At 38.4% G+C, this 26,246-nt stretch overlaps 1 protein-coding gene across 5 annotated transcripts in view; it reads left to right on the top strand.

Annotated features, from left to right (window-relative positions):
• The first annotated feature begins 655 nt into the window (after positions 1-655).
• PDCD2L (programmed cell death 2 like) overlaps positions 656-26,246 on the top strand; it is a 226,769-nt gene continuing 201,178 nt past the window's right edge. Inside the window, exons 1-2 of one of the 5 annotated variants that reach the window (XM_044081924.1) lie at positions 656-806; positions 12,866-13,029. In XM_044081924.1, coding sequence (XP_043937859.1) covers positions 12,887-13,029 — 143 coding nt within the window. In that variant the 5' untranslated portion in view covers positions 656-806; positions 12,866-12,886. The other 4 variants (XM_044081925.1, XM_044081923.1, XM_044081926.1 and 1 more) reach the window with 4 other exon arrangements.

Raw genomic sequence — 26,246 nt, 5'->3', positions numbered from 1 at the left:
TTTGGTTTCATTCTTACCATTCTGTTTACAAAGTATGGGTGTACCTAAGCATACACAGTCACATATGCATACCCAGTGTACTTAAATGAATATATTTTGTCTGATTATTTCTTATTATTCAAACAGCACAGGTTGCTTAGAGCTGCCTAAATTAAAGTTTACATTATAAATCAACAAGCAGGCTTATGTGAGAGGAACGCAATGTGCACCTTTCCTGTGTGTATAGGGAGGGACAATATTTCAAGGATCGAGTAAATTCTTTAAAATGATATGTAGGTGGTCAAGTTTAAGTAAAAATATAAATCCCTAGTACAAAGTAATTCTGATCGGGGAACAAGAGCCTCTGGTGATAATTGGGTCAGCTATACATAAAACGGAAGATAGTTGTCTTACAGGAGCAAAATGAAACATCAACTGGCGATAATCTTATAGCATTTTATTAACGAAGGCAGAACTTGTAAAGTATGCTACTCTTAGCCTTGTCTGAGACCACTTTAATGCTTCAGTTATACTGTTATTATCGTACCGCTCAACTTCTTAATGCAAGAAATATGGACAAAGCCTAAAATAATAGGAGCGCTAAAGTACAAAAATAGAGATAGATTTTAAATATTGCACTTACAAACTTAGAAATAAGCGAGAGTAATGGGATTTGTTTTAGTGTGCATTTTCTGACGCACACGAAGTCTGAAAATAAAATGGATGCCATTGTTTAATGACTTCAGTCTAAGCTGAATTGACAGAAAACCGCAAAACTTAGGAAGAACAGACCAAAAATATGAGGCCAAAATCTGGACAATTCAGAAGTATGCACTTATTTTATTACTTATTCCGTTCTCGTTAAAGAATCCTCAACATTACCATATTGAACTGACATTTTGGAACTGCTTTAGCAGTCTGACGTTCCTCATTAGTACTATTCTGTCTCTGGGAAAATGTTAGTCAGGAGTGAGGGTTGCAACTTGCTACTGCCAAACTCGATGTACCGACGCCGGATATAGACCCTCCTACTAAAAATGAACGGACCCCAGTTGCTATTTCTACGCCAGGTTTCACGGTATTATTACTCATCCGAGAGAAGCACCAAGAGTGCGTCGTGTACGTAGCTACGCAATATCGTAACAGGAAGGAGGGTTTATTTTGGTTTGGTGCTTTTTTTTCTTTAACGTGGGTAGGACTGGGAATATAGTGGAATTTTAATGATGACTGGTGCAGTTGTTGAACATGTGCTTTTGGGGCTCAGAGATGCCGCAGCTGATCCGAATACTTTATTGTCGTGGGGTACAAACAAAGTTGGAGGTGTTCCGGTAGGAACATAGATGTTTTCAAGTTGTAGTGGAATGCTCATAAAGCTTGCTCGGCTCCTTACCATCACACTGCAGTGTCCAACCAAATGTTGTACGTTTAGTTTAATAAAATGTGGTTCTAGTGATGATGCAACATTTTGTTTAACAAGGGAAAAAAGTTACCAGGAACTTGCCTCAAGTTAAGTGTAAAGCATTGTGTAAACCTAATGTGCTTTTAGTAGCCTGTGTGCGGGGCTGCACACAAGTTTGGGCATAACAGGGTGGTTGGTAGCTGTTGTCATATTCAAGTGAATCATGATTGACAGAGCATTTATAGTTTTGGGTAAATGTAAGTTGTTCATTTTTTTTTTTTTTTTTTTTTTGTATTTTAAATGTGTGCAAATATGCATTGCTTTGTTCATTTAAATGGCAAATTCGGGGTTGGGAAGGTGGCCTAATGGTTAAGGTATTTGCCTTACAAACATGGGGTTTGAGTCTCACAAGGGATAATTGGCTAGGCTTGGAATGGCTCACAAGGGCAGTTAGCTTGGTACTAATCTATGAACCTAAATACCTGACTCCCTTATCTCTCAAATTCTACGAGCAAGAAATCTGAACAAAATCACAATTAATGGGGGCAAAGGCCCAAATATAGGGACACTTTGCTCTTAACAAACTTAGAAAGTTGAAGCAAGTAACAGATTTTGAATTACCATGAATTGTATGTAGTATATTAAGTCTGAAACTAAATAAATGCCTGCCATTATTTTTGACTTCAGTCCTCGGTGATTTGCCACCAATGTGCCAGAAAACTACAATTATATAAGAAGTGGACCAAACTTATGAGTCAAATATCTAGACATTCCAGAGCTATGGTGACCTCCTCACACTCCTTATGTAGCCTTTCCAGAACCCTAACTCCTGCCCAGTCCCTAACCATAATCTCAAGCTTTGTTGACTAGGCATAACCTTAAAAATTCTTACATCTTAAGTAAGGTTTGGGGAGTCATCAAGGCATTTATGTTCAGGATGTGTGGTTCCTGACTAACAGGCAGTTGTGTAGATTAGGGCACACTGGGATGCGCAGTAGCTAAAGCTAGCAGCTGTAGCTCTGATGTAGTGATGGGTGGCAAGCTGTTGCTATTCACATAAAGAGTGATTACAGCAGTGTTAGGCAGGGGGTTTAGGGTTAAGAGGCGGGGAGGGATTTTTATGATGTAGAGGAGATTTTAGGGACTGGTTGGAGAAGGTTAGGGGTCAAGTATGGAGTTCTAGAATTAGAGATGAGTTTTAAGATTAGAGTCATGGACTGAGTCTTAAGGTTAGGGATGGGGTCTGAGAGGGAGATGATTTGGATAAGCTCTCTGTTAACTAAGCCAGTGCACTTGATTAACAGCTACAACATTGGGCTGGCAGATCAAGTCATCGCTGCCCATGTCTCCCTCATATCTGGGCAAACCAAGACTGTGTCCCCTAATCTATACAGTAATGAATTGTGGTTAGGTAGGGAATAGATGTTTTAGGGTTAGGGATAAGATAGGAGTTTTAGGATTAGTGTTTGGTTCTGGGAGGACTGTGTATGGAGTTTGCCTTTTAAATGAGCAGAAAAATATGCATTTACAAACAATTGCAAATGCCTTGGGACAAGTGCTTCAGTGTGTTTGTGTCTTTCGGCTTTAGGGGTTGCCACAGCGGAACTCCGGTCCGCTAATGATTGGCAGTTAATTTTTACGTGCTGAGTTGCCAGCCCTAATGCACAACCTTCAACGAAGGTACGCCCATTCACGCATGTCTCCACGCAGAAGACGCTCTAGCTGAGAGTCGAACCGGATAGCGTCTTACTGTGAGGCGACAGCGCTAGCAGCCCTTAATTTGCATTTAGTAACACCATACGTACTGATGCTATCATATTTTTCACAGTTTTAAATAATATAACACGTTTTAAATAGTTAAATGTAAATAATGTTTATTTTTTCAGATTTTCATTTTTTATCTCTTCATAACATAGTTTGATAAGTTAATGAATAGTCATTTCATATACATTAATTTTCACATCTAGATTTGAACCCATAGAGATTGTGTATGGAGTTGGTTTGCTGCTACACTTACCACCGAGTACTGCATTTACATTACGATGCACTCTAACCCTTAAACTAACCTAAAACGTGCCTCTAACCCTGACTATAACCTGAAAGCTCAGTCACCCTCACATTTTTCAGGTGTGCCTTATTGGACGAGTGGCATCAGCATGACACATCAAAGAGCATAACAACTAATTACACCTCTTGCGTAGAGTGTCTCCTTAGCTGCTACAAGTAACAGTTGCAATAGTCCTGATTGTGACATATATGCTATTCAAAAATGAAAATGACAAATGATTGCATATGTTTTCAGCAGTCCCTTATTTAAGCTCAGAATTTTGATCTGACCCTTTTAAAATCTGTTTTTTTTTTTGTTTGAGACATGGTTGTAGTTCACGGTGAATAAGTAATTTCAGTCATTAAAATGCTTCTTTATTAAAGTCCTCTTACTCTGTCAACTTTTAGAATCAGTAACACTAACATTCCAAAACAGCCCCCCGAATTTGGGACCGTTCTTCCTGGTTATTTTTCATTCTTTTTCTGAGATAAAAGGTTTGAGTGCTGTGCCAATATTTTAAGAGTGAAGTATATTAAAATATGTTAACTTTTCTTGAAATATTGTATAAGATTTTATGATAATGTAGTTCAAGCATTTTAATATAATACAAGGGTTTATCTTAACTTTATCAAATAGTCATTTTGTTGAGAAAGAAAACATACTTTTTTTGAAGTGCTGGAGATGTTCATAGATGTAAGATGGTTATAGGAAATGTGGGTTTAGGATTTTAATGCTGAAACCTTTGAATATACCAAACATTTTGACATTACAGGTGACAGTGGTCCAGTGATTGTTTATGGGTTAGGTTGAAGTAAGGGCTAGGGAAAGGGATAGATTTAGTGCTGTGCAAGTGTGCTGTTGTATGTGATGTGGGACTGAGTGTCTTGTGTACTGGTAGTGTTACAGAAAATATTTTGCTACGGTAAGGTGTAAGGTTGACGTTGGGGACAGGGTTAGAATTGGTGATAGCTTGCATTAATAAGGATGGGTAGGAGAAGCTCCCCATCTATCCTTACTAATGCATGACTACCTAACATTGTCTTTAACCTCAACACTACACCTTACAAAAATAATCTCCTTTCCTTAACAGTGTCTTCATTCAAAGTGTGACTGAAGTCAGTGGTAAGGTTTCATTGACCATTCACAAAAGAAAACTGACTGGTTTAATTTTGCAATGAGTTTTCCTCTTGATGTTCTATGTTTTTGATAAGGTGAATTTTGATCAGTGATATTCACTGTATAGAAGATAATAGGAACAAGTAAAATTATATGACAGTAGTTGTCTGTATTGTAATAAAGTGAAAATAAGATGTCTGTATTGGCTGAGTATGTGGTTTGTCCTCCAAAATCTTAGACTTCATAAAGAAATGTCCTGCCTTTGGCATCTGAAAATGTGGCAGCCATAACTGAGCAAAACAGTTTTTGGGGGGAGGGGGGATGAGAGAAGAGAGCATATGGCTACATAATTGTTCACCATAAACAAAGATAGTGTCAGCATGAAGCAGGTCATACTTTATCATATTGAAGAGATATATATGGCTAGAAGTTAGGCAAAAAGAAGAATGATACAGAAACTAGCAAACAGGATGGAGTGAAATCAAAGATTTGTGATCAAGTTCATGTTTAATATGTGCAGAAGCTTATACTTGTTGTCATTTAGTGTTTGTGATGTCTGCTGTTGGAGAAAGTACTTGGAATAAACTCTGGCTCTTAACAGTGTTGTCTGTGTGTTTCTAGGTACCACAGTGCCTGAAACAGCTTAGCTGAGTTGCAGGCTATGTACCACTCTTCACTTTTGCAATTGTTGAACTTTTGCCTCTGGGGTGTACAGCTGCAGCAGCAGAGTACACAATAAGTGAGAGAGTTCTAGTCACAATAAAAAAATGATAATCATATGGTAGTCCTTGTGATAATATGAGAGTGCCATCTCTGCCAGGGAGAGTAGGGCAGTGCTTGCGTAACATATGCCAGCATAGCTAGCTGGAGTTTTGTAAAGTATTTTATGTCTTTTGACTAACCCACTGATTTTTACAGATGTTTGTGCTAAAAATGCATCAACAGTGGGTCCTGCCGGACAGAAAAGAGATACACATGTAGGTCAGACAATATTTATATAACTGATTAAATGTATATGTATTAACAGAGAATTCTGCAAGGGAAGAGGTTAATCTCTGTACAGGAAACTTTGACAAAATAGGTTGAAAATTAAATGGGTTGGTTTAGGCCATAAAGATTTTTATCTTACAGATCTAATTGCAGCCAGAGACAAAAATGCTTGGGAAAAGCAGGACTAGAAATAATACTGTATTGTCCTTAGGGATGAACTAATTGCTACCCTGGAAAGGTGGAAGTTTTTGAAATTGTTTTATATCTTTCAGATGCTGCAACAAATCTTAGCAAAGCTCTGGGTGTGTATCGTACTAGAGTCAGGTGATCAGAGGTGGTGTCATTCTATAACTAGCACTGAAATGATTCTTTAGAAAATAGTGAGAGGTATGATGGAACGCACACAGCAGCACTTCGTTTTTCAGAACCTGACAGGAAAAATCTCTCTCAGATATCTCCCACAACCACATACCTCATCTTGCCTTGCTGTAGTAAGCAACTCTGCATTCATCATCTTGCCTTGCTTTATTAAGTAACCAAGGAATAGTAATTCTTTAGATCAGTCAGGAAAATATATTGAGATTACTTAATTAGTGATTTTCTCTATTGGTGTGAAAATGTCCATCTGTGTTATTTTTAATATTTCTGAAACTCTGGTGTTTATTGTAAATAGATATTTATTATTTTCATGTTTTTTTATTGTTTGTTATTAACTTTAAACTTTTCATTGTGGCTGGTCTTTTCACCTTTGAGAGTAGTTATATTTATTTGGTGACACTGTGGCCACTCCTGAAAGCCTTGCTGTTTGGTCAACACTACCATTTGTATTGGTATTAATTTCACTTGGTGTAATTGGGTACCCTTGTAAGAGCCTTAGAGTAGCTGACTGGAGGTAATTACCCTATAGTCTGGGCAGAGGGGGCATAGCTGGTAAATCTGTGCCAGATGAATATGCAATATATTATTTATTTATTTTTATTTTACATTTGTTGACCGGGCTAGTCTAACTGTATACATGTCCATTTTCAGTAGAGGCCCGGGGAGATAAGCTCCAATAACAATGAAATTAACGCAATAACAAATAAGGAAACATTAAACAAAACAAAAAAAAATCCTATTTACAAAACATATTACAGGTTATCACAGTAAATGTAGCAGTGCAGAATAATCCTATTTACAATATATGTTACAGGTTATCACAGTAAATTTAGCAGTGCAGAATACAGGTATAACATAGCATGTTAGTACAATCGAGATATTCTAGAGGTAGATAGTATAATGGTTAATAAGGAAGGACTTAACAGTTAATGAGTAGGAGGGGTAGGAGGAGCAAAGTATTAAGAGACACATAAACTGGTCAGGCTTAGTACAGGGGCATAACCAGTGAGTTCTGAGGAACACTTTCAATTTGATTTTGAAGCAGGGTAGTAAGGGAAGTGAGGAGAGTTCACTGGGGAGGAGATTCTAGGCTTTTCCAACAATATTAGAAAAAAGGGAGTCTCCAGCCTTGTTTGATTTAGTGGTATGTACTAGAAGTCTCTGAGAAGACCTTAAGGATTTCAGGTTTTTATAGGTAGTGATGAGTGTGGATAGAATAGGAGTTTTGGAAGGTTTGTAAAGAGTGTTGTGGGCTATAGATAGTTGATGGAATTTAATCAGATTTTGTAGTTCAAGCCATCCCAGCTGCTTTAAATTAATGCAATGATGGGTTCTAAATGGGCTGCCTGTAGCAAATCTGGCAATGTTATTGTAGGACATTTCCAATTTGTTAAGATTATTTTTAGATAGGTTAGTAAAAATGGGTGAGGCATAAAGAAGAGATGAGATTAGATGAGTGTGCACTATAGTGGTTTTAGCTGAAGGTAAGAGGAAGGATTTTATCCTATAGAGAGAGCCTAGTTTTTTGTTGACAGTTTTTATAGTATTGTTAATATGGATATCAAAGTTCAGATTGTTGTCAATGGTGATACCCAATAGTTTGGTGGTTGGTTCTGGGGATATAATAGTTTTGTTGGTAGAGTTAACTGAGAAATCCAGAGGGGGTACTTCTTAGTAGGAGAGAAGAGGAGGAGTTTAGTCTTTTTGGGGTTTAGGAGAAGGCATCTATGTGTGAACCATTGCTCTACTGTGTTAAATACTTGTTGGGTAAGAGAGAGAAGTTCAGAAGAGGAGGGGGCTGAGCATATCAGTGTGGAGTCATCTGCATATTGTATACATGTGGCTTGGGGGGTGGCAAAGTGAAGGTCATTAATAAATGTGGAAAAAAGTAGAGGTCCTAGGATGGACCCTTGAGGGGACACCAAGGTTGACGGGCAGGTGAGTTGAGAGAGACTTGTGCCATAGTACGGCCTGTTGTCTTTTATTAAGGTAGGACTGGAACCACTTTATAGAAGATGTATCTAGTGACAGGGATTTCAGTATTTTGATGAGAATTTGGTGATTTACCATGTCAAAAGCTTTAGACAGGTCAAGAAATAGCGCTGAATGTAGCTTGTTTAGATTGCGGTTTTTGTTGATACAATCTGTGAAGGAAAGAAGGGCAGTAGTAGTGCTATGTGACGGTCTGAAACCATGTTGACAGTTGGATAGTAAGTTATTTTGTGTTAGGTGGTCAAGTAATTGTCTGTGAATACATTTCTCCATTATCTTTGCCAAAGGAGAGAGGAGGGCAATGGGGCGGTAGTTGGAGAGTTCAGTGGATTGTCCTCCTTTATGGAGGGGGATAATATGGGAAATTTTCCATAAACTGCGGATATGACTTTCGGTAATAATTCTATTGATCAGGATAGAAATGGGATAAGCAATAGCTTTGACGGATTGTTGTAGGAATTCAGCAGGTAGTTGGTCTGCTGAGTGTGAGCATGGCTTTAGTTTCTGTAGAAGGGTTAGGATATATGTTGTTGGGACAGGTTGAATATGAAAAGTAGGGGGTGAAGTTGTTTGGTGACAGCTGACTAGCTAGTGTTTGTATAGCATCAGTAAAAAAGGTATTAAAAGCATTAGCTGTATTCATTGTTTTTTTGTGGTCAGTGTTTTGAGGGTTTGGAGTAGTGTATTGCCCTGGATGGAGTAGTTGGTTAATGCTAGTCCAAAAGTTTTGCGGCTTGTTTTGATTCGCTTGTTGGGATTGCAGGTAGTAGTTTCTTTTATCAGATATTATAGCTTTCTTGGTTTCATTTCTTAGCTGTCTAAATGTTAGTTGGTCTGTATGGTTTTTTGTCTTCCTCCATTTTGCCAAAAGTTTGTTTCTAAAATTTATTTTATGTTTGGTTTCTTTTGAAAGCCATGGAGCAGAGTTGGTTTTAATTTTAATTAATCTGGTTGGGGCATGGTGGTTGAGAATGGCAAGGAAGTTGGAGTTAAAGTAACTAATGGCTTCATCTAATGGGAGGTTTTGTAAGGGGGACCAGTTGCACGCTCTTAGTTCCATCTGGAAAAGTTCAGGGTTAAAGTACTTTTTAGATCTGATATTTTTGACAGATGTTGGAATGGGAAAGTTGATTTTATGTCTGATGATATAGGTAAGAGAGTGGTCACTTAAATCATCAGGGAGGGTTCCTTAGTCATAAATGTGAGGATGATGGTTTATGAGAATCCAGTCTAATAAGCTTGATTTCTTGTTAGATATATTTATCCTGGTAGGGGAGGTAATGGTTTGGGAATACCCATATAGGTTAATATGGTTTGTGGGGAGGCTGCTGCAGAAGCAGGTCCAGTCAATGTTTGTGTCGCCTAGGATTATGGTTTCTTGAGGCAGGTTTTGGGAAAGCCAGCAAAGTATGTTTTCCATGGTGGCAGTGTTGTTACCAGGAGGTAGATATATAGAGATAATATAAATGGATTTGGAATTGTTAAGATGCAGTTTGGAGATAAGAATTTCTGCATTGGAGTCTAAAGGTGGTTTACAGTTATGAGTGGTTAATTGTAAGCTAGATTGATATAGGATAGCAACTCCTCCACCTTTCTTGGATATTCGGTCTAATCTCAGGATGTTATATCCAGGTGGGATGATTTCATTGTCTTTGGTTACAGGTTTTAACCAAGTTTCTGTTAAGCAGAAAATATCAAAGGAATAGATTTCAGTTAGAGATTGGAGTTGAGTTACTTTATTGTTTATGCTACGTATATTAAGATGAGAAATTAAAAGGGAGTTTGATGGTTTAGAGAGGGTTTGAGTAGGTGATTCTTTGAGGTTGAGGAGAGAGAGAGGAGTTGTTGGAGTGCCTGGGTTAGGGTGGATGCCACCATCCTTTAAAGAGAGTAGTAGGCTTAGATAGTTTGGGTTGGGGAATCTGCTGTATAGAGATAGACCTTTCCTGGGGTTTAGATTGTTGTATTTTCTGTGTAGTGTTCTATGGTATTTAGGAAGTATGTAGTTAGAAGAGGATGTTATATTAGCATGGATAAAATGGAAAGGGGAGTTTGGAGAGTTGGTTTCTTTCTTGGAGTAGTTTAGGTATGGGCCTAGTGGGTTTTCAAAGGAGGTGAATAGATGGTTGAGGATTAAAGGAGGTAGTAGTGAGAGTGTGAATATGAGTGGGATAAAAGATGGGATGGGTTGTTTATTCATTATATGAATAGATATAGATTCTATGTAGGTAGAAGAAAGAAATTTACTGGGTGGAGATGAAAGAAGGGAGTATGGTGTGGTGTGATAAGAGGAAAGTAGTGAGAGGTTGATATTAGTGCAGTTGAGTAACTGGAGAGTGTTTAGAGAGTAAAGGTAGTGGGAAGAGTGTGTTTGAGGAGAAATGGTAAGAGCATGAGGTATGTTTAGAGAGTAATGGGAAGAGGAAGAGGTGTGGTTAGAGAGTAATGGGAAGAGGAAGGGGTGTGGTTAGAGAGTATAAAGGTAGGACCCCTGGGGGTGGGTGGGAATTGGGGGTAAGGAGGGGAATGGAGTGAGCCCGCAAGGCGAACGGAGTGGGTAGAAACAGATACTGAAGCAGTTAATGAAAAACAATCAGGCTAAGTCTGGTGGTAGGCTGGAATAGAATAGGGGCTAGAAAGGTGTCTGACTGATATTAAGTGTATCCCAAGTGATGAATAAAAGTTCCTCTTTTTCTACCTTACTTAACAAAGAAAAAAATCATGAGCAGCTAATCACAGTATAAAACTTGAAGGGGAGACTTTGAAACTTGCAAAAGTAATTTTTGTTGAAGGGGCTGCTGAAATGTAAATCAGCCTCCATAGTGTATTTTCTGGGAGCAAGGAACTGAATGCATTTATTTAATTGTAATTATTGATAGGGATAGTCTGACTGAGATGATAGTTGTTTTTCATTGGAATCCCATGGTGAAAAGGTGCAGATGTTAAACAGGTACAATTTAATAATGTGAAAAGGAAGTTTGTGACAGTTCCAAAGGAGGTCTGTGAACATCGTCTTATTACTAACATTAGCAACAGTTCCAAAGGTTGTCAGTAAATCAGTAAGACAGCTACATGATATTAAAATGTAGGTTAAAAGTGATCTACGTGGTTGTACGGTTTATTACACCTTAACTAGGTGATATAAATTGAAACTGAGAAGTTTTTTACAGTTCAAGAAGTTGAAGTTATAAAGCTTAGCTATTTACAGTGATGAAAGTGGTAACAAATAGGAAAGTTAACAGTTCTACATGAATCCACTAGCATTATGTTTGCATTGAGTAGTTTGCATGATAATTTTTACTGCGGATGTTTTCACTACAAAAATCACAAATTAAGCATGACAAAATGGGAGAGAAAAGTGGTGAAATGAGAAATAAGGGGATGTAAGTAAAGAGGAAAGTGAAATCCAAGTAACAGGTTGGAAGGAAGGGAATGTTAATGTGTAGGTTATTAGTCTGGTTATGTGGTTTGCTCATTTATTCTTGTTCAGTGCTGTGACAGTTATAGGTGCAAGTAATTGCTACTTAGGTTTTTAATTTCTGTAAGAAGAGGTTTTTGATTTTCGTCTGTATGGAGTTCATATGTAATGGAGTTCCATACTTCTGTCATGCATACTGTGTATGGAGAGTTGTCAAAGAGGTGTTTGAACGTTTGAGTAAATAAGCTCTGGTGTTAAGATCTTAGTTGCCTGGTTGGGTATACCTGCTGATAAGATTAGTGATTGCCTGACATCTGTCTGGTTTGGTTATAATGTTATGCTTAACTTTAAATTGTAAGAATGTTAGGGTGTGTTAAAGTTTTAACTGGGATAATTGGTTTGGTGCTGCATAGTAATGTGCTTTATTTGCGAGATTTGCTGCAAATTTAGCAATTTTTGTTGTAACAGTTTTCTGATTTGTTATGTTTTTGTGTCTGCTAGTGAATGTTAAATATGCATACAGTTTAGCAGGAAAAAGAGTAATTGTCGTTATGCTTGTGTCGTGTGGTGCATCTGCACTAGTTGGCAAGAACAATTTGTATTTGCCTTTGTACTGTACTGACCAAGATTTCTAACAGAGGCAACTTGAGAACCAGTTTATAATTTTGGACTTCAAATACAGACCAGAATATCTCGTTAGTAACCGCTCATGAAAGAGAGATTGTCAAAAACTTTCAACAAGTCTGATAAGATTGTAACAGTGATTAAAGTTTGATTTTGAATCCGGTTAATTGTATTTAGAAAATAAAGGAGGGCAGAATCCACATTATTACCAAGTCAGAACCAATGCTGTGTTGAGGATAAAGTTACTTTTTATGGACATAATCTAGGATTTGTTTATTAACACATTTCCAAGAATTTTTATATAGGTGGCAGTATTACGGTTGAGCTAGAGTTGGAAATGTCTTGTTCTCATCCCCCTGTATGTATTGGGATTGGACAGGATTGATTTCTCAGGGTAATAGCATATTGCTCTGTTTAAGAGGATTGCAGTAAAGCATACTGTAGACTCAGTTGCTATGTATAGGCAGTCTGGAGGAATTTTGTCTGGTACCAGGGTAGTATGGTTTAGTTTTTTTTTAAGTACATTTTTGGTCTGGCATATTGAGACAGAGTGAAAATTAAAAGTATTAGCGGTACCAGAGGTTGATTCAAATTTGGAATTAGAAATATTGATATTGTGTTTCTTTAACACCGACCTTGAATCATGCATGGCCCTGCATTAAAGTGATGCTTTTTTATTTCTCTTGTGGGGGGGTTGGTTGATGATGCTAGGCATATACTATGCAAGACTGGGGTTAAGATAAATATCCCTACAAAGTAAAATCTGCTTAATAACTACAGAGTATTTCTGCAGTGTGGATTGTGCTAGGTTTTATAAATAGTTTGTTTCCATGGGTGAGTTCATACAGGGGTGGGCACTTGTATAGGACTTAGTGATTTCATTTGAATCAGTTTTAATGACGTATATTTTTTCTTCCCACAGGACTGTCCCCCCAGCATAACAATGCATTATCCTTCATGTGATATTTGCAAAGCTGTGATGTTTCATATTGTCCAAGTATACTGTCCCCTTACGAGTTCAGCATACCATCGTATTATCAATGTGTTTGCATGTGCAAGGCAAGAATGCTGGGGAAAGTGTGACAGGTTTGTAATTACTTATTTTTCTCCGTGTTTTTAAAATTTGTTAAATGAGGTGAGTTACTGTCACTGTGCAAACCAATAAATTATACTATTGTATTAGTTTTATGCTCAAATACTTGATGTCCACATAATTCATTATGCAGGGATTCAAAATCCAACTGTGACTTTTGTTGCACTGGGATATTTTAATTATGGAATTGTGCTGCAGAAATGTCTTATTTTTAAGAAAGCTCATTTATGGTGTTAGTATTTATTTTTCAACAAATGGCCCACATGTTTTGCCAATCATGTTTCTTGCCTCTGACTGTATGAGGAGATACAGTTATAAAGTGGATTAATCAGTGCTATTGCAAATTATATACTCCACTTTTTGAAGTTAGAGAGGATTCTTCAGCAGTTGTTTCTGACTTGGTAATAATGTGGATTCTGCCCTCCTTTATTTTCTAAATACAATTAACCGGATTCAAAATCAAACTTTAATCACTGTTTTTGTATAATTTAAAAATAAAAGATTCAAGTTCTGTTACATTCTTCATGCTGTAACTCATTATACACAGCATTTTCAACAAATATCTGGATTTTATTCTTATAATAAGTCTAGCTAAACTGGGTATCTAAAAACACAAGGCTGTATAATATCCTTAGCAGCTTGCTGTGTGCTGTTTTATGACTCTTGCTGTTTGTGTTTTATCATATATCCACAGGTTTGGATGAATATGCATAGTTTGTAAGTTATTCAATCATGACAAGGTAGCCTCTTTTAAGGAAAACTGAGGAGTAAAATAAAAAGTTATAGGACATTACATTTCTGTCTTAAATGTAATCAAAGTACTGTATTAAAATTAATCTGCTGAAGAATCCGATTACTAAACTGGGAAAGTACTTCGACATCTCACCTGAACTCAGTTTAGTACCCTTCTAGTTAAACATTTTCTCTTTATTAAACTGTCTTTTTACAGTCACAAGCAAAGTGATTGGCTCAGTTTTTGAAACTTGTATGCTTTCTGGGTTTCATGATTATCTGTCGAATGATTATTTTTCAGACAAATGTCCAAACATGATTTCAAGCTTTTTTTTTTTTTTTTTTTGCAGAGGGTCCCACTGCACCCCCATGTGGGAGGAAATCCACACCCTTAACTTGTATATACCGACTCCACTGTCGCATAGCAGTGAAGAAACTACAGTACCTCACTGTAGGTAGCTTTCAGCGGTACATTGTTTGTTCCTTCTGTTGAAGCATAATCTTTCAACCAGTATTCACCTTCCTGTTTTTCTGTATACACTCCCTCATGGAGGTGACTTTGCCCTGCACTTTTGGACTGATTTGCAAGTGAGAAACCATTTTAAAAAGTGAGGCAGTCACAAGAAGAACACACGGACTGGGTTTTGAAGTTGCACAATTTTCTTTGGAACCATGATCCCACCCCATGCAAGAGAATATGCCTGTTGTACCTCTTGCATTATTTTAATTTTAGCAAGGGATGTGAACACAGATGAATGTATTTTCATTTCAGTAACTTGACTTGATGCTTTGCTTTTGAGAGGGCAAAATAACCGGATTTATGAGGCTTGCTCTAATTGTGATCAAATTGTCAGATGTACAGTTTTATGGCTGGTTACATAATTTTATACTGAGTAATGATATAGTTGATAAAAGATAACATAGTGCTTAAAAAGGCAGTGCTTGCTTTTAATCTCTAAGGTACTTCATACTTAAATGTAAAGGATAGATAGTTGGCATTAACAGCTTGCACTTAAATAGTTGGCATTAACAGATTGCACTACCTCAGTAAAGTCAACCCTTCAGAGCATTTTTGTGAGAAAAAGTATGTGGCACTGCAGTGAAAATTAACACAAATTAGAACATATATTGCAGAGCAGAAATGAAGTACCAAGTAGGCAAACGTGCTCTATGTGACTACCATTACCAAGTAGAAGTCCACTGTATGTGTGTGGCAGGATATCCAGATATTGTGTATGTGAAAGGACTTAACCTTGCACTAAAGACTGTCCAGACAACAGTGATTAAGTTCATAGGTGTATTCTAGGCTAATGGCCCTGTGGCCTTTACAAGCCTAGCCCATAGAAGTGCCTTGGCATTGTGCCGCCCGTTGTTAGTTCCCAGTGCCTCTATCACGTACAGCCACTGGAGTGATCCCCGGGGTGAACTTTCTATTTCCCATTCATTCATCAATATTTATCCTTGAAGAGGGCTAGTGAGGTGCTCTGCTTGACTTGTATGGGAAGTCTTTTCCAGAGCATCAGCAGTCTCTGGGTTATGAACCTGTCCCTCCAATATGTTCTGTTGATTGTGGTAATGAGGTTGGGGTCTCTGGAGTGTGTGATGCAGAGGGATTGGGATTTCTTTAGATGTACCATTTCTAACAGAGCTGGGTCAGACATGGCTTTATAAGTCATGCAGAGATCGCCTCTTAGTAGAAGATATGAGACAGAGACTAGCTGGAGTTTTTTGAGTCTGTCCATGTAGGGCATGTGTTTAAGGCCTAGGATCCGGATCCTCTTTGTGAGATGCTTTTGTGGCCTCTCCAGCTGTTGCTGGTGTCTAGTGAGGTACATGCCAAATGGGGCATTGTATTCGATGACTGGCCTAATGAGGGAAGAGTAGAGGGAGACAATGACCTCTTTCTTCCTGGATGCAAAACCCTTCGTAATGAGATGTGCCACATAGAAAGACTTTCTGACCACAGTGGCAATGTGGTGGCCGAAGTTGTCCCCAGATCTCTTATAACGCTTTCAGTGTTCAGTGGGCTCCCATCAGTGTGTGGTGATTAGTGGGAACTGAGTTTTTCCCAAAAGGGATGACGCATTTTTTGGCATTAAGGCCATAGTTTCGACACCAGTCATTGATCTCGGGGACACATTTTCTGTAGGATGTCTGCATCACTTGGGGAGTTAATAATGGCTCCCAGCTTGCAGTCGTCTGCGAATTTGGTCAGCCAGAGTCCCTCCATGTTGGCCTGGACTTCTGAGAAGTAGATGCCAAACAGACGAAGACCTAGAACCAATCTCTGTGGAACTCCACTCGTGACTGGTTGGCAGTCTGACTTGGAGAACACGTTACTTTCACACTGTGTTCCATCTGTGAGCCAATTTGCAACCCACCTAACGATATAGGGGTTGATACCTAGTTTGGTGAGTTTATCAATAATTCCTGAGTGAGGAATGGTATCAAAGGCCTTGGCCAAATCGAGGTAGGCTGTATGAACTGCCTTACCTTCATCCACCGCTCTGGTGACCGAGTCAAATAAGTCAACCAGGTTGGGCAGGCATGATCTACCTTTCACAAAACCAAATTGCGTGGGATCTAGAGTTTGGAGATTCCCTATAGACTTGTTAATCAGGTCCATGATAATGCACTCCATAGCCTTACATATCAGTCTCGTCAGCTTATGGAGAGGGATGACTATAGCAGTGCGCCATACAGTAGGGACAAAGCCTGAGGTGAGGCTATGAGTGAACAGTGCACACAGATGTGGTGCCAGTTCATTTTGTAATTCATATAGAGTACAGATATATTGTCGGGTCCCATGGAAGCTGTATTCTTGGCCTTAGACAGTGCAGCTTTAACCTGTGCTGCAGTAATGCAGGGTGCCTTGCATTCTTCCAGTATTGAGATTGGTGCTTTGGGGGGGTGGGTAAAGTTGGCACTGAATCTGTCAGCCAGTATGTTGGCAATATCTTTTGGCTCAGTATAGTAGGTACCATTGTGTAGTAACTCAGTGCAAATCTGGATATTGCCATGGAGATTCTTGATATAACTAAAGAAGGCTTTGTGGTTGTTTTTAGTGTCTGCCGCAATCCTGCCTTCATAGCTGGCTTTGGAAGGTATGATAAGGGATCTCAACTTTTTGTTGAGGCTAATCAGGGAATTTTTCCAGTCTTGGGACTTCACCTTTTTCTGCACCAGTTTCTTCCTTCTGTCGTAGAGTTTATTAGTGGCAGGTGACCACCAGACTGGCTTCCCTTTTTTGGAGGAGAGTGTCTTGGTTCTGTTTGGTATGGCTAGTTCCATGCATTTATGTACTTGTTCATACAGTGCATTGGTGTATGATTCGGCAGTCATGCATCTATTCTCCATTTTCATGGGTGCCGTGAAGTTAGCCGCCTCTGTTTTGTTCTTTGCGAGAGGGGTGTGGGTGAGATGGGGATTTCCATGGTGATTAGTTTGTGGTAGTAAGCAAAGTGTTTGAAGATATAGAAAATGTGAGTTAGAAAAACGAAAAAATATATAAAAAAGAAAAGATATATGGTGTAGGTAAGTGGTTCCTCCGGCAGCACAGTTAATGGGAAAAAGAAATAGAGGAGGCAACAGACCACGGAAAATAAAAACATAAGAAGTTTTAACCTCTTATGTTTTTATTTGCCACAAAATGTGACTTAACTTTGTTTGCCAGGGTGCTGGGTTCAGGTGGCTATGTTTTTGTTGTCGAATCTTTTAGGTCAACTATGATTGATACTGCATACTCGTTCACCATTTTTTGGTAAAGATAGTCACACAGCCATATCAGTTAGCTGAGTCAAGGTGAGACATTAAAGGTGCTGAGAACTTGTCTATAGAGTAGTAAGTCTTTCAAATTTAGAGAGAGAGAGCAAAAATAGCACAAATGAACTGTGATACTGGAGTGGAAGCTGTTCCAAAGGCATCCTTACAAAGAGCAAGTACAGTCTAGGTCTTGAAAAAAATTAAAAAGTAATAACATCTATACATATACCAACTCTTGAATTCACTAATACTGAACCTCACTGTTTCCCCATTTTAGATAAACAAAAAATATAGTTTTAATGACAGCCACGAGATCCAAACATTTATATGTTGAATGATTGGAATGACAGTTATCTTAACAATATGAAACAACTGGAACTGGAGTCTGTTTAAATGCAATATTTTAAACCTTAATAATTGTTATTTAAAGGAATGTGTTGATATAGGTGTTGTTCCTAAGGGTTTAAGAATGTGGAAATACCCAAATAATGTGATTGAGGGCTCTGATTTTTATAAAGAATTAATCAGAATTTTTGCCAATAGTGGTTTGGAAATAGTCCATGCCCTGATTAGGCACAATGAAAAAGAAATGGAAACATTAATCGGATAAACAGAGATTATTAACGAAAAGATAGTTAATGATTTATTGCTCACTGCAGAGAAATATAAAAGGAAATATTTTGAAGTTAAAGAATATGTGGAAAAGAAATGTCAGAGTATTATATTTAGAAAAAAGAAAAAAAATTAGAGAGGGACAGGAAAGAGTATTCGTTAAATAATTCCTATGCTAAACCCAGGAAAGACATGAATCACCATGGAGAGGAAGAACAAGGTGAAGTTTTTAATAGCTTTAGAGGAAATTATGGGAGAGAAGGGGGGTTACATTTACAAGACAATGAGCATGTTACCCCAGAACCCCAATTTAACTATCAAGACCCTTTAGAGTATCCCCCTTCGGAGGTCGGAGAGATTGAGAAATAGGGACCTTCCATGATACAATTACGACTAATGGAGGGGAAGGAGACTGTAACCGAACAGGGATTGCAGGATAAGATAACAAAGGATGGAAGCCAATGGACCTGTAGAGATTACAATGTATTTAATTACAGTGAGATAGAGGTAAAAGAAGTACATTTTAGGTTACTTTCTAAGGGGTTTAATTATATACCAAGGAAGAAATGTGAAATTAGTAAGTTAATTATAGATCTGAAAATGTTTTTAAGGACCTGAATTTAGTTAAATTTAGGAAATAATAGAGTAATACTGGTGACATGTTAAAAAGAGAGTATATACAACCCACCCCTACATCTACAGTTAAAAAATGTTGAAGTTTTTGTGGCAAGAGAACTAAGGAAGGGCATTTTAGAGAATACATTTGTTTCAAATTTGTCCAAATTAGAAAAGGAAACTTTGGAAAAGCTAAGGAATAACAAGTTCCTGAGAGTTATGAAACCCGATAAACGTGGGGGGACAGTATTTATGAGTACGGTTAATTATGAGGCGAAGATGATGAAGTTACTAGATGATAAATATGTAAGGGTTTCTAAAATGGAATAAACAGTGCATATAAACAGTTACAGGTTGTTTTGAAAGATTTATTATTTGAAGGACTTTTTGATTTAGAAATCTTAACATTTTTACAGAATGAAAAGCCCAGAGTCCCTTCAGTTTTTGGCATACCTAAGGTACACCATGATCTCCTCCATTAAGGCCCATAGTATCAGCAGAAGGGCCAGTAACTGCTCCCATTGCTAGATACCTAGATGTTAAACTGAAAAACACCCTTAATAAGGAAAAAACGGTATTGAAGGATTCCTGGGATTTCCTTGGGTGAATAAAACCTTCTTTAGGTCATCCTCGGATTCTCTTTATTACGATGTATAATCTTTTTGGATGTATCCCTCATGAAGAAGGCACTGCCTGGTTTGAGGAAGCTTTGGTTAGAGTTGGCGACCTCAGTCATATTGAGTTTCGAGTACACCTAGAACTTATACATATGGTATTAAAAAATAACTGTCTGTACTTTGAGGGAGAACTTTTTAAACAAATCAGTGGAGTTGCCATGGGCATAAGATGTGCCCCATTGTTGCCAACACAATTGTAATTGTGTGGGAACACCTATATATTTTGAATTCAAGATTTAAAGATAGTTGGATCATATATAAGAGGTTTTTGGATGACATTGTCATCTTCTGGGTTGATACAGAAGACAGATTGCAGAATTTATAGAGTATATATCTGGTACCACTAGTTTTCTACATTTTACTCACCGTATTGACGACGAAGTGTTACACTACTTGAATATAATGTTATATATAAATGAGGGTACACTTGGGTCTAGAGTATATAAAAAAGAGACTTATTTTAACTCTTTTCTACATTACACTGGTATCCATTCCCTACCATCAAAAAACTAAGTGTAATAAAGGGGCAGTTTGTTCGTATCAGTAGGATGACAATTTTGATTTTGAAAAAGAATGTGTTGTGTTGAAGGGGATGTTCCTAGAAAGAGGATACCCCTTAAGGATAGAAAAAAAATCTATAAGGAAATTTTGGAGGGTAGGAAGAACAGGTTTGCACCTATCCTAGGAGTGTATGTTATCCGTGAAGCAAATTTATAGTGTGAATGGCCTTACAATGAACTTGGACCCACAGGTGAATGAGGGGGATTAGTTCTGAACATGCCTTCAGTACGGAATTTAATGGGGATTCTAGAGTAATTAGTAATATAATGGAAAAGGAATGGCAAAGGTTTGACACCCCCTTTAAGATTATTTACAAGAGGGGATCCAGCATGAAGGAATTATTGGAGAAGAATAAGGTTAAAAACACCAATAGAAACAAGAGGCAAACATATAAATGTGAAATTGCCCACAATGTAAATATAGTATTAATAAGAATACTATTAATTTGGAAGCTAGGGATAGGAATATTGAAGAGAAATCATACTACACTTGTGACACCAGTGGAGTGTTTTACGTAGCTAAATGTAATCAGTGTCCAGCTTTCTATGTGGGCAAGACCAAAAAAAAATTTAAACATCTAGATAAAAAAATTTAAGGAATGCCTTTAAGTTATACCAGGGCAGCGTTTTTATTCTCTGTTTTAGAAGCTATTCCTTTTGACGTGAGAGGGGGACTGTTGGGAAACCAGGTTAGAATACAGGGAGGTTTATTGACAGATTTTGTTGGAAGCCTATACAGCCCCAGGACTAAACGATATGGTCTGTCTAGCCCCAGTTCTTAAGTTAAGGGCAGAAAAATTGTAGGAGTGAGATTGAACATGGTAAAATACAATAAAGCACATTGTCATGTCCCAGTTTCTATATATTATTTCTTAACATACTTTTAACTGTATACAGTGATTTTGGAGTTTTTAAGCATCAGTCAACAACAATATTCAAATTATAACAATAGATATATTGTTTTAAGAGGCTTTGTATTTATTTTATTGTTTTGACAATTTAACATGTTTTTTTTCCTTTGAAAATAAAAAGAAAAGAAAATATCACAACTTTAAGTATTTAAGAATACAATAAGGAGTATATTAAGTGAATAATTGGTGTTAAATGATTTTTTAATGTTATTGATGGTTCATTGATTAACGGTGCTATAAAATGGTTGGGTTATGCAGATTTAATTGCATCTGAAGAAGTCATTACTGATGAAAACACAGTGAATTTGTAGCATGTATCTGCTTTTAACATTATTTTATTTTGGAAGTGTTTTTACTTTCCGCTTTGCCTGACAATAAATAAGAACCTTGTTATACTGGTGGTCTTGAAGAGCCTATTTTTGGATTATTAGTTTTGCTTGGCCCTTCTTCTCTACACCTTGGTTATTGTTCTGCTGGTGAACCCAGCTAGTGACGTAGGGGTTAATCCCCAGCTGTGAAAGTTTCTCAATGATATCTGAGTGGGAAATTGTGTCAAAAGCTTTGGCTAGGTCAAGATAGGCAGTGTGCACTGTCTTACTTTCTCCGAGAAGTCTACTAGGTTTAATAAGCATGATCTACCCTTAACAAAGCCAAACTGGGTTAGGTTTAGAGTTTGAAGGTCGCCTGTGTCCTTGTTGTTAAGGTCCATGATGATTCTTTCCATGACCTTGCAGATGACGCTGGTTAGACTTGTGGGTCTGTAGTTCCCAGAGTCGGTTGGTGCCCCCCCCTCCCCCACACTTTGTGCAAGAGGATTACTGTTGCTGTTCTCCAGTCTGCTGGAACAAAGCCAGTTCTCAGGCTGTGGTTAAAGGTAATGCCAAGTGGATCTGCTAGGTTCTGTTTTAGATTGCTTAGTAAGCAACCTAGGATGTTATCTGGTCCCATATAGGCCATGTTTATGGCCTTGGGGAGCGCAGATATGACCTGATCCCTAAAGATACTAGGCAGAGGACTGGTGTCGGGTATGCATTAGGGTATGGCTGTTGGGGACAGGGGGTGAAATTTGCTTCAAATCTGTTGGCTAGCAGGTTGGCAATTTCTTCCAGTATAGTATGAAGCAATGGACTTCTAGAAAGACATATCATTAACTCATCTGTACTGTAAAATAATAAAATGACATAAAAATACAAGTCACTTTATTAAATTGTAGGCACTTGGCTAATACCTTCAAGGAGAAAAAAAATGAAACACATTCACACAGCATTTAAAAAAGAAACAGTAAACAACAAATAAACATCATAACCATTCAAATAGTTGGTAAAAAAAAAAAAAGCACGTGGTTAAAAGAAAGCTATATGAAAATATTCTTCCAAGCACGTTCATTACTAAATTTATAGTGTAATGAATTTAAAGTTTAAAATAAAAACACAGCAGGATTCAATAAACTCAGCGAAGGCATTGTGCAAAGCCTACATGGAATTTGTGTATGCGCTGTCAGCAGCAGCGCTAATTACATAGTCATGCCATGCACCACATTTAAACATGAATAAACACAGTTTCATGGCAGGTAAAACTGTTGGCAGCCAGAAAGCCAGAAAACCATGTAGTGGTACATGGATAGCAAACCTGTTTCCCTTATAGCAATCTAGGTTAGTGGGATTGTGTGGAATGCCACAGTGATTACCAAGGTTTATCATGTAGTAATGTTTATTTTCTAAACACAGTACAGGACAGTGTATACAGTGCAGAATAATGTGAAAACCCAGTCAAGCCAGTCTGTACAAAAGTTGGGTAAATGATCTGTAAGGGTACATGGACTGCCATTTAAAATACATAGTCAAGGGAAGAGGACAGGTGAAACATAATGTGCAGCAAATGAGGGTATGTAAATGGAAGACAGTTGTAGCAGAAACACTATTCACATATCAACATGTTACAGTGCGGACTTCACAGTAAAAATGCATATCATGCGGCTGTCAGATAAGGTGACATTACAATGGAAAGGATGCGTCTTTGTGAGATAAGAATCATGACATGAATAATGGGGAGCATATTGTGAAGCTGTGCAAAGTGGTATGTCTGAATACGAGTGTAATGTCAGTAGAGGTCTCCAAAAAAGTGTGACACAGTTACAGGCCCATGGACAACAGTAAAAGAAGCATGCATAATCATGGACAATATCAGAATAATACCATGTCTCTGACGCAACATATGTAATTCTGAGTGATCATAGATGGTTGTGCACAAACACACTTGTACAACTATTATGACATGTCAGCAATCTGTGAGGGTAATCAAGCACACCGTCCTGACGCTGTAACATCTACTGGAGGTGTTAAGAGGGACACTGCTATACCTGTATGTGACAGTATTATAAATCCAGGCTGGTTCACTGATGTGTATGGCATGTATATGACATAATCCACAATGCCATAAATGTAACCCGTGCCATTGATGTTGTCAAAACAGCTATGTATGTACTGTGTGCATCACCAGAACAGGTATCATACATGCATCTGGTGTAACACCTTGATGGGTGTTCCGCACCATCAGACAGTAATGTGTGTGCAACAGAAAAGAATACCTAGGTATGGCCGGTAAGATGTGTGGCACCTCAGTGTGCCAAAGTTGTTGCACATCACTGGAAGATGTATAGGGAGGTACATGAAGAAGGGTGCATTCTACTCAGTTAGTGGTGTGATAAAGGCTGTGATCTGTATTATGACATCTGATGTGGATGTCCTGCACATACTCAGTAGCTGGGTAACATACAAGGAAGAACTCGCTACTGTGGTCACGTGCTGGTGGATGTTCCACATATCATCTACCCCAGTACACAGGTCACATACAAATTGGTCTGTTTATAGGGTATGATGTCTACGTTATCCTTGGTTTGTACATTGGTCTCCCTAAAGTAACAAATCCCCCCCATGTTTTTGCTTCATTTCATGTGTTGTCATGGCTGCAGCAGCAATCTTAGGTTTATAGGTGTTTACTAGGTTAATGACCACAAGGGTCTTTTTAAGCCTAGCCATTCATCTCAAATCTCTGACAAGTTCTGATACTCTTGATAAGTGTAAGCAAGGGTTTGGGAGATGAAACGTTTACATGCAGGAGCCTGGGAGATGAATCATTTACAGGTTGCCTGTGCCCATTGGAGACATAGGTGCCAGACCAGTAATGAATTTCCTGTTCCCCGTCCATTGTCCAAGTTGCGCTTGAAGTGGGTTAGAGAAGAACTCTGCTTCACATGGATGGATACCTGTTCCATAGATGGGGTAGTTTCTGAAATACATATCTGTCTCTCCAGCAGTCCTGATTATATCACAGGCAAGGTTTAAGTCTTTAGAGTGAGTAATTGTGGTACTGTTTGTGTTGTGGATGTGCAGGAGGTCCAACAGAGTGGTGTCTGACAATACCCAGAATGCCAGGCATAAATCTCCCCTCAAATGCTTGTAGGAGGCAGAATACAGGGATAGAGCATTGAGGCAGTCTGCATAGGACATTTTGCTTACATCCTGTATTCTTTTAGTGAAGAACGTCTGTGGATGTTCCAATTGTTGGATATGCCTGGTTAAGTACATACCAAAGGGCGCGTTATACTCTGTTAGGTCTGATGAATGCTGAATACCTGCATTTGTAAATTGTACAACATATAATGATTTCCTCCCTACTGTAGACACATGATGGTCAAAGGCTATATTACTATATGTTTGTGTCCCCAAGTCCCTGACTACTGGGTCAACTCTAAGGGGTGTGTCAGTATGATAGTTACTATGGATGGATGACTTCCCAAAGGATATTATTATGCATTGTTTGGCATTTAGTTTTAGTCCATGGCTCTGACACCAGTTGTTTGTCTGTCTCAGCCCCTCCTGGAGAACATTTGTGTCAGTGTGGGATTAAATGATGGCTCCTAATTTGCAGTCTTCTGCAAATTTAGTCAGCCAGAGACAACTGACATTGGTCTTGAGTTCAGAGAAGTAAATGCCAAAAAGGAGCAGTCCAAAGATTGATCCTTAAGGGATTCCACTTATCACTGGCACTTTTGTAGTGGTGGACTTCCCATTTCTAGCTTCCTGGGTCCTGTCTGTAAGCCAGTTTGTTATTCACCGGGTGATGTACAAGTTTGTACCTAACCTCTTGAGTTTGTCAACAATGCCCGAGTGGGGTATTGTCAGATGCTTTGGCCAGGTGAAGGTAGTCCATGTGAACCATGTTTCCCATCATACATTGCTTTGGTTACCTTCTCAACAAAGTCCACCAGGTTGAGTCGGCATGATCTACCCTTGACAAATCCAGGCTGGGTTGGCTCCAGTGTCTGGAGGTTTACTATATCATTATTGATCATTTCTGTGATAATTCTTTCCATGGCTTTACATATAAGACTAGTGAGACCTATGCGTCTGTAGTTGGCCAACCTTTGTGCAGAGGGATGACTGTTGCTGTTCACCATTTAAGAGGAATGAAGCCTGTTTAGAGGGTACAGTTAAATAGGAATTCCAGAAGCCCTGATAGGTCATGTTTCATGATATTTAGAAGGCATCCTGGGATATTATCTGGGCCCATTAATGCAGTGTTCTTGGTCTTAGAGAGAGCATTAAGGACCTGTTCCCAAGTGGTAGTAGGGGGAGTTATATTTGATGGAAGGTCAAGGGAGAGAGGGGTAAAGTTGGAGCTGAATTTATCAACCAGGAGGTCTGCTATATGCTATGGCTCAGTATAGGTGGCTCCATTTACAGTAAACTCTGCCCACAATTGTGTATTACCTTTGAAGTTTTAGACATAGCTAAATAATGCTTTGTGGCTGTCCTTGGCCTGTGAGGCCAAACCCACCTAAAATTTGGCTTTGGTAGACTTTATTTGTCCTTTGGGTTGTTTGTTTAGCTTGACGGAGTGCTTTTATCCTGCTGGGTGCTGCACCTCCTAGTTTTAGACACAATTTTCTTTCTTCTTTTATACAGCTGATAGATTTTGTGATTCCACCATAATGGCTTGTTTTTTGAGTTAATTCTGTACGTCTTCCTGGTGGGTACAGCTGCCTTAGTGCAGCTATTAACATGCTTGTATAGGGTTTCTGTGAACAGTTCTGCATAGGCAGCAGTGTTCTCAGGGTTTATGGAAGCTTGAAATCTTTCCAGGTTGTCACTTGATAGGAGGAGGTTAGCTTTAGCATAGTTTCTGAATATTCCAGGTTTAGCTGGGGGTCCAGGTTTTATATTTACTTCAAAGAAAACTATTTTGTGGTCTGATCTTACCAGGGAATACATTACAGTAGGGTGTGTGCAGCACTCTCCCATATTAGTGAGGACCAGATCCAGTATGATTGCACCTCTGG

The sequence above is a fragment of the Protopterus annectens genome, chromosome 8.part1, assembly GCF_019279795.1.
Source record: "Protopterus annectens isolate FY-2018-M chromosome 8.part1, PAN1.0, whole genome shotgun sequence".
Classification (NCBI taxonomy): domain Eukaryota; kingdom Metazoa; phylum Chordata; order Ceratodontiformes; family Protopteridae; genus Protopterus; species Protopterus annectens.
The sequence above is the reverse complement of the archived record's forward strand: the minus strand, read 5'-3'. Positions and strand labels throughout refer to the sequence as shown.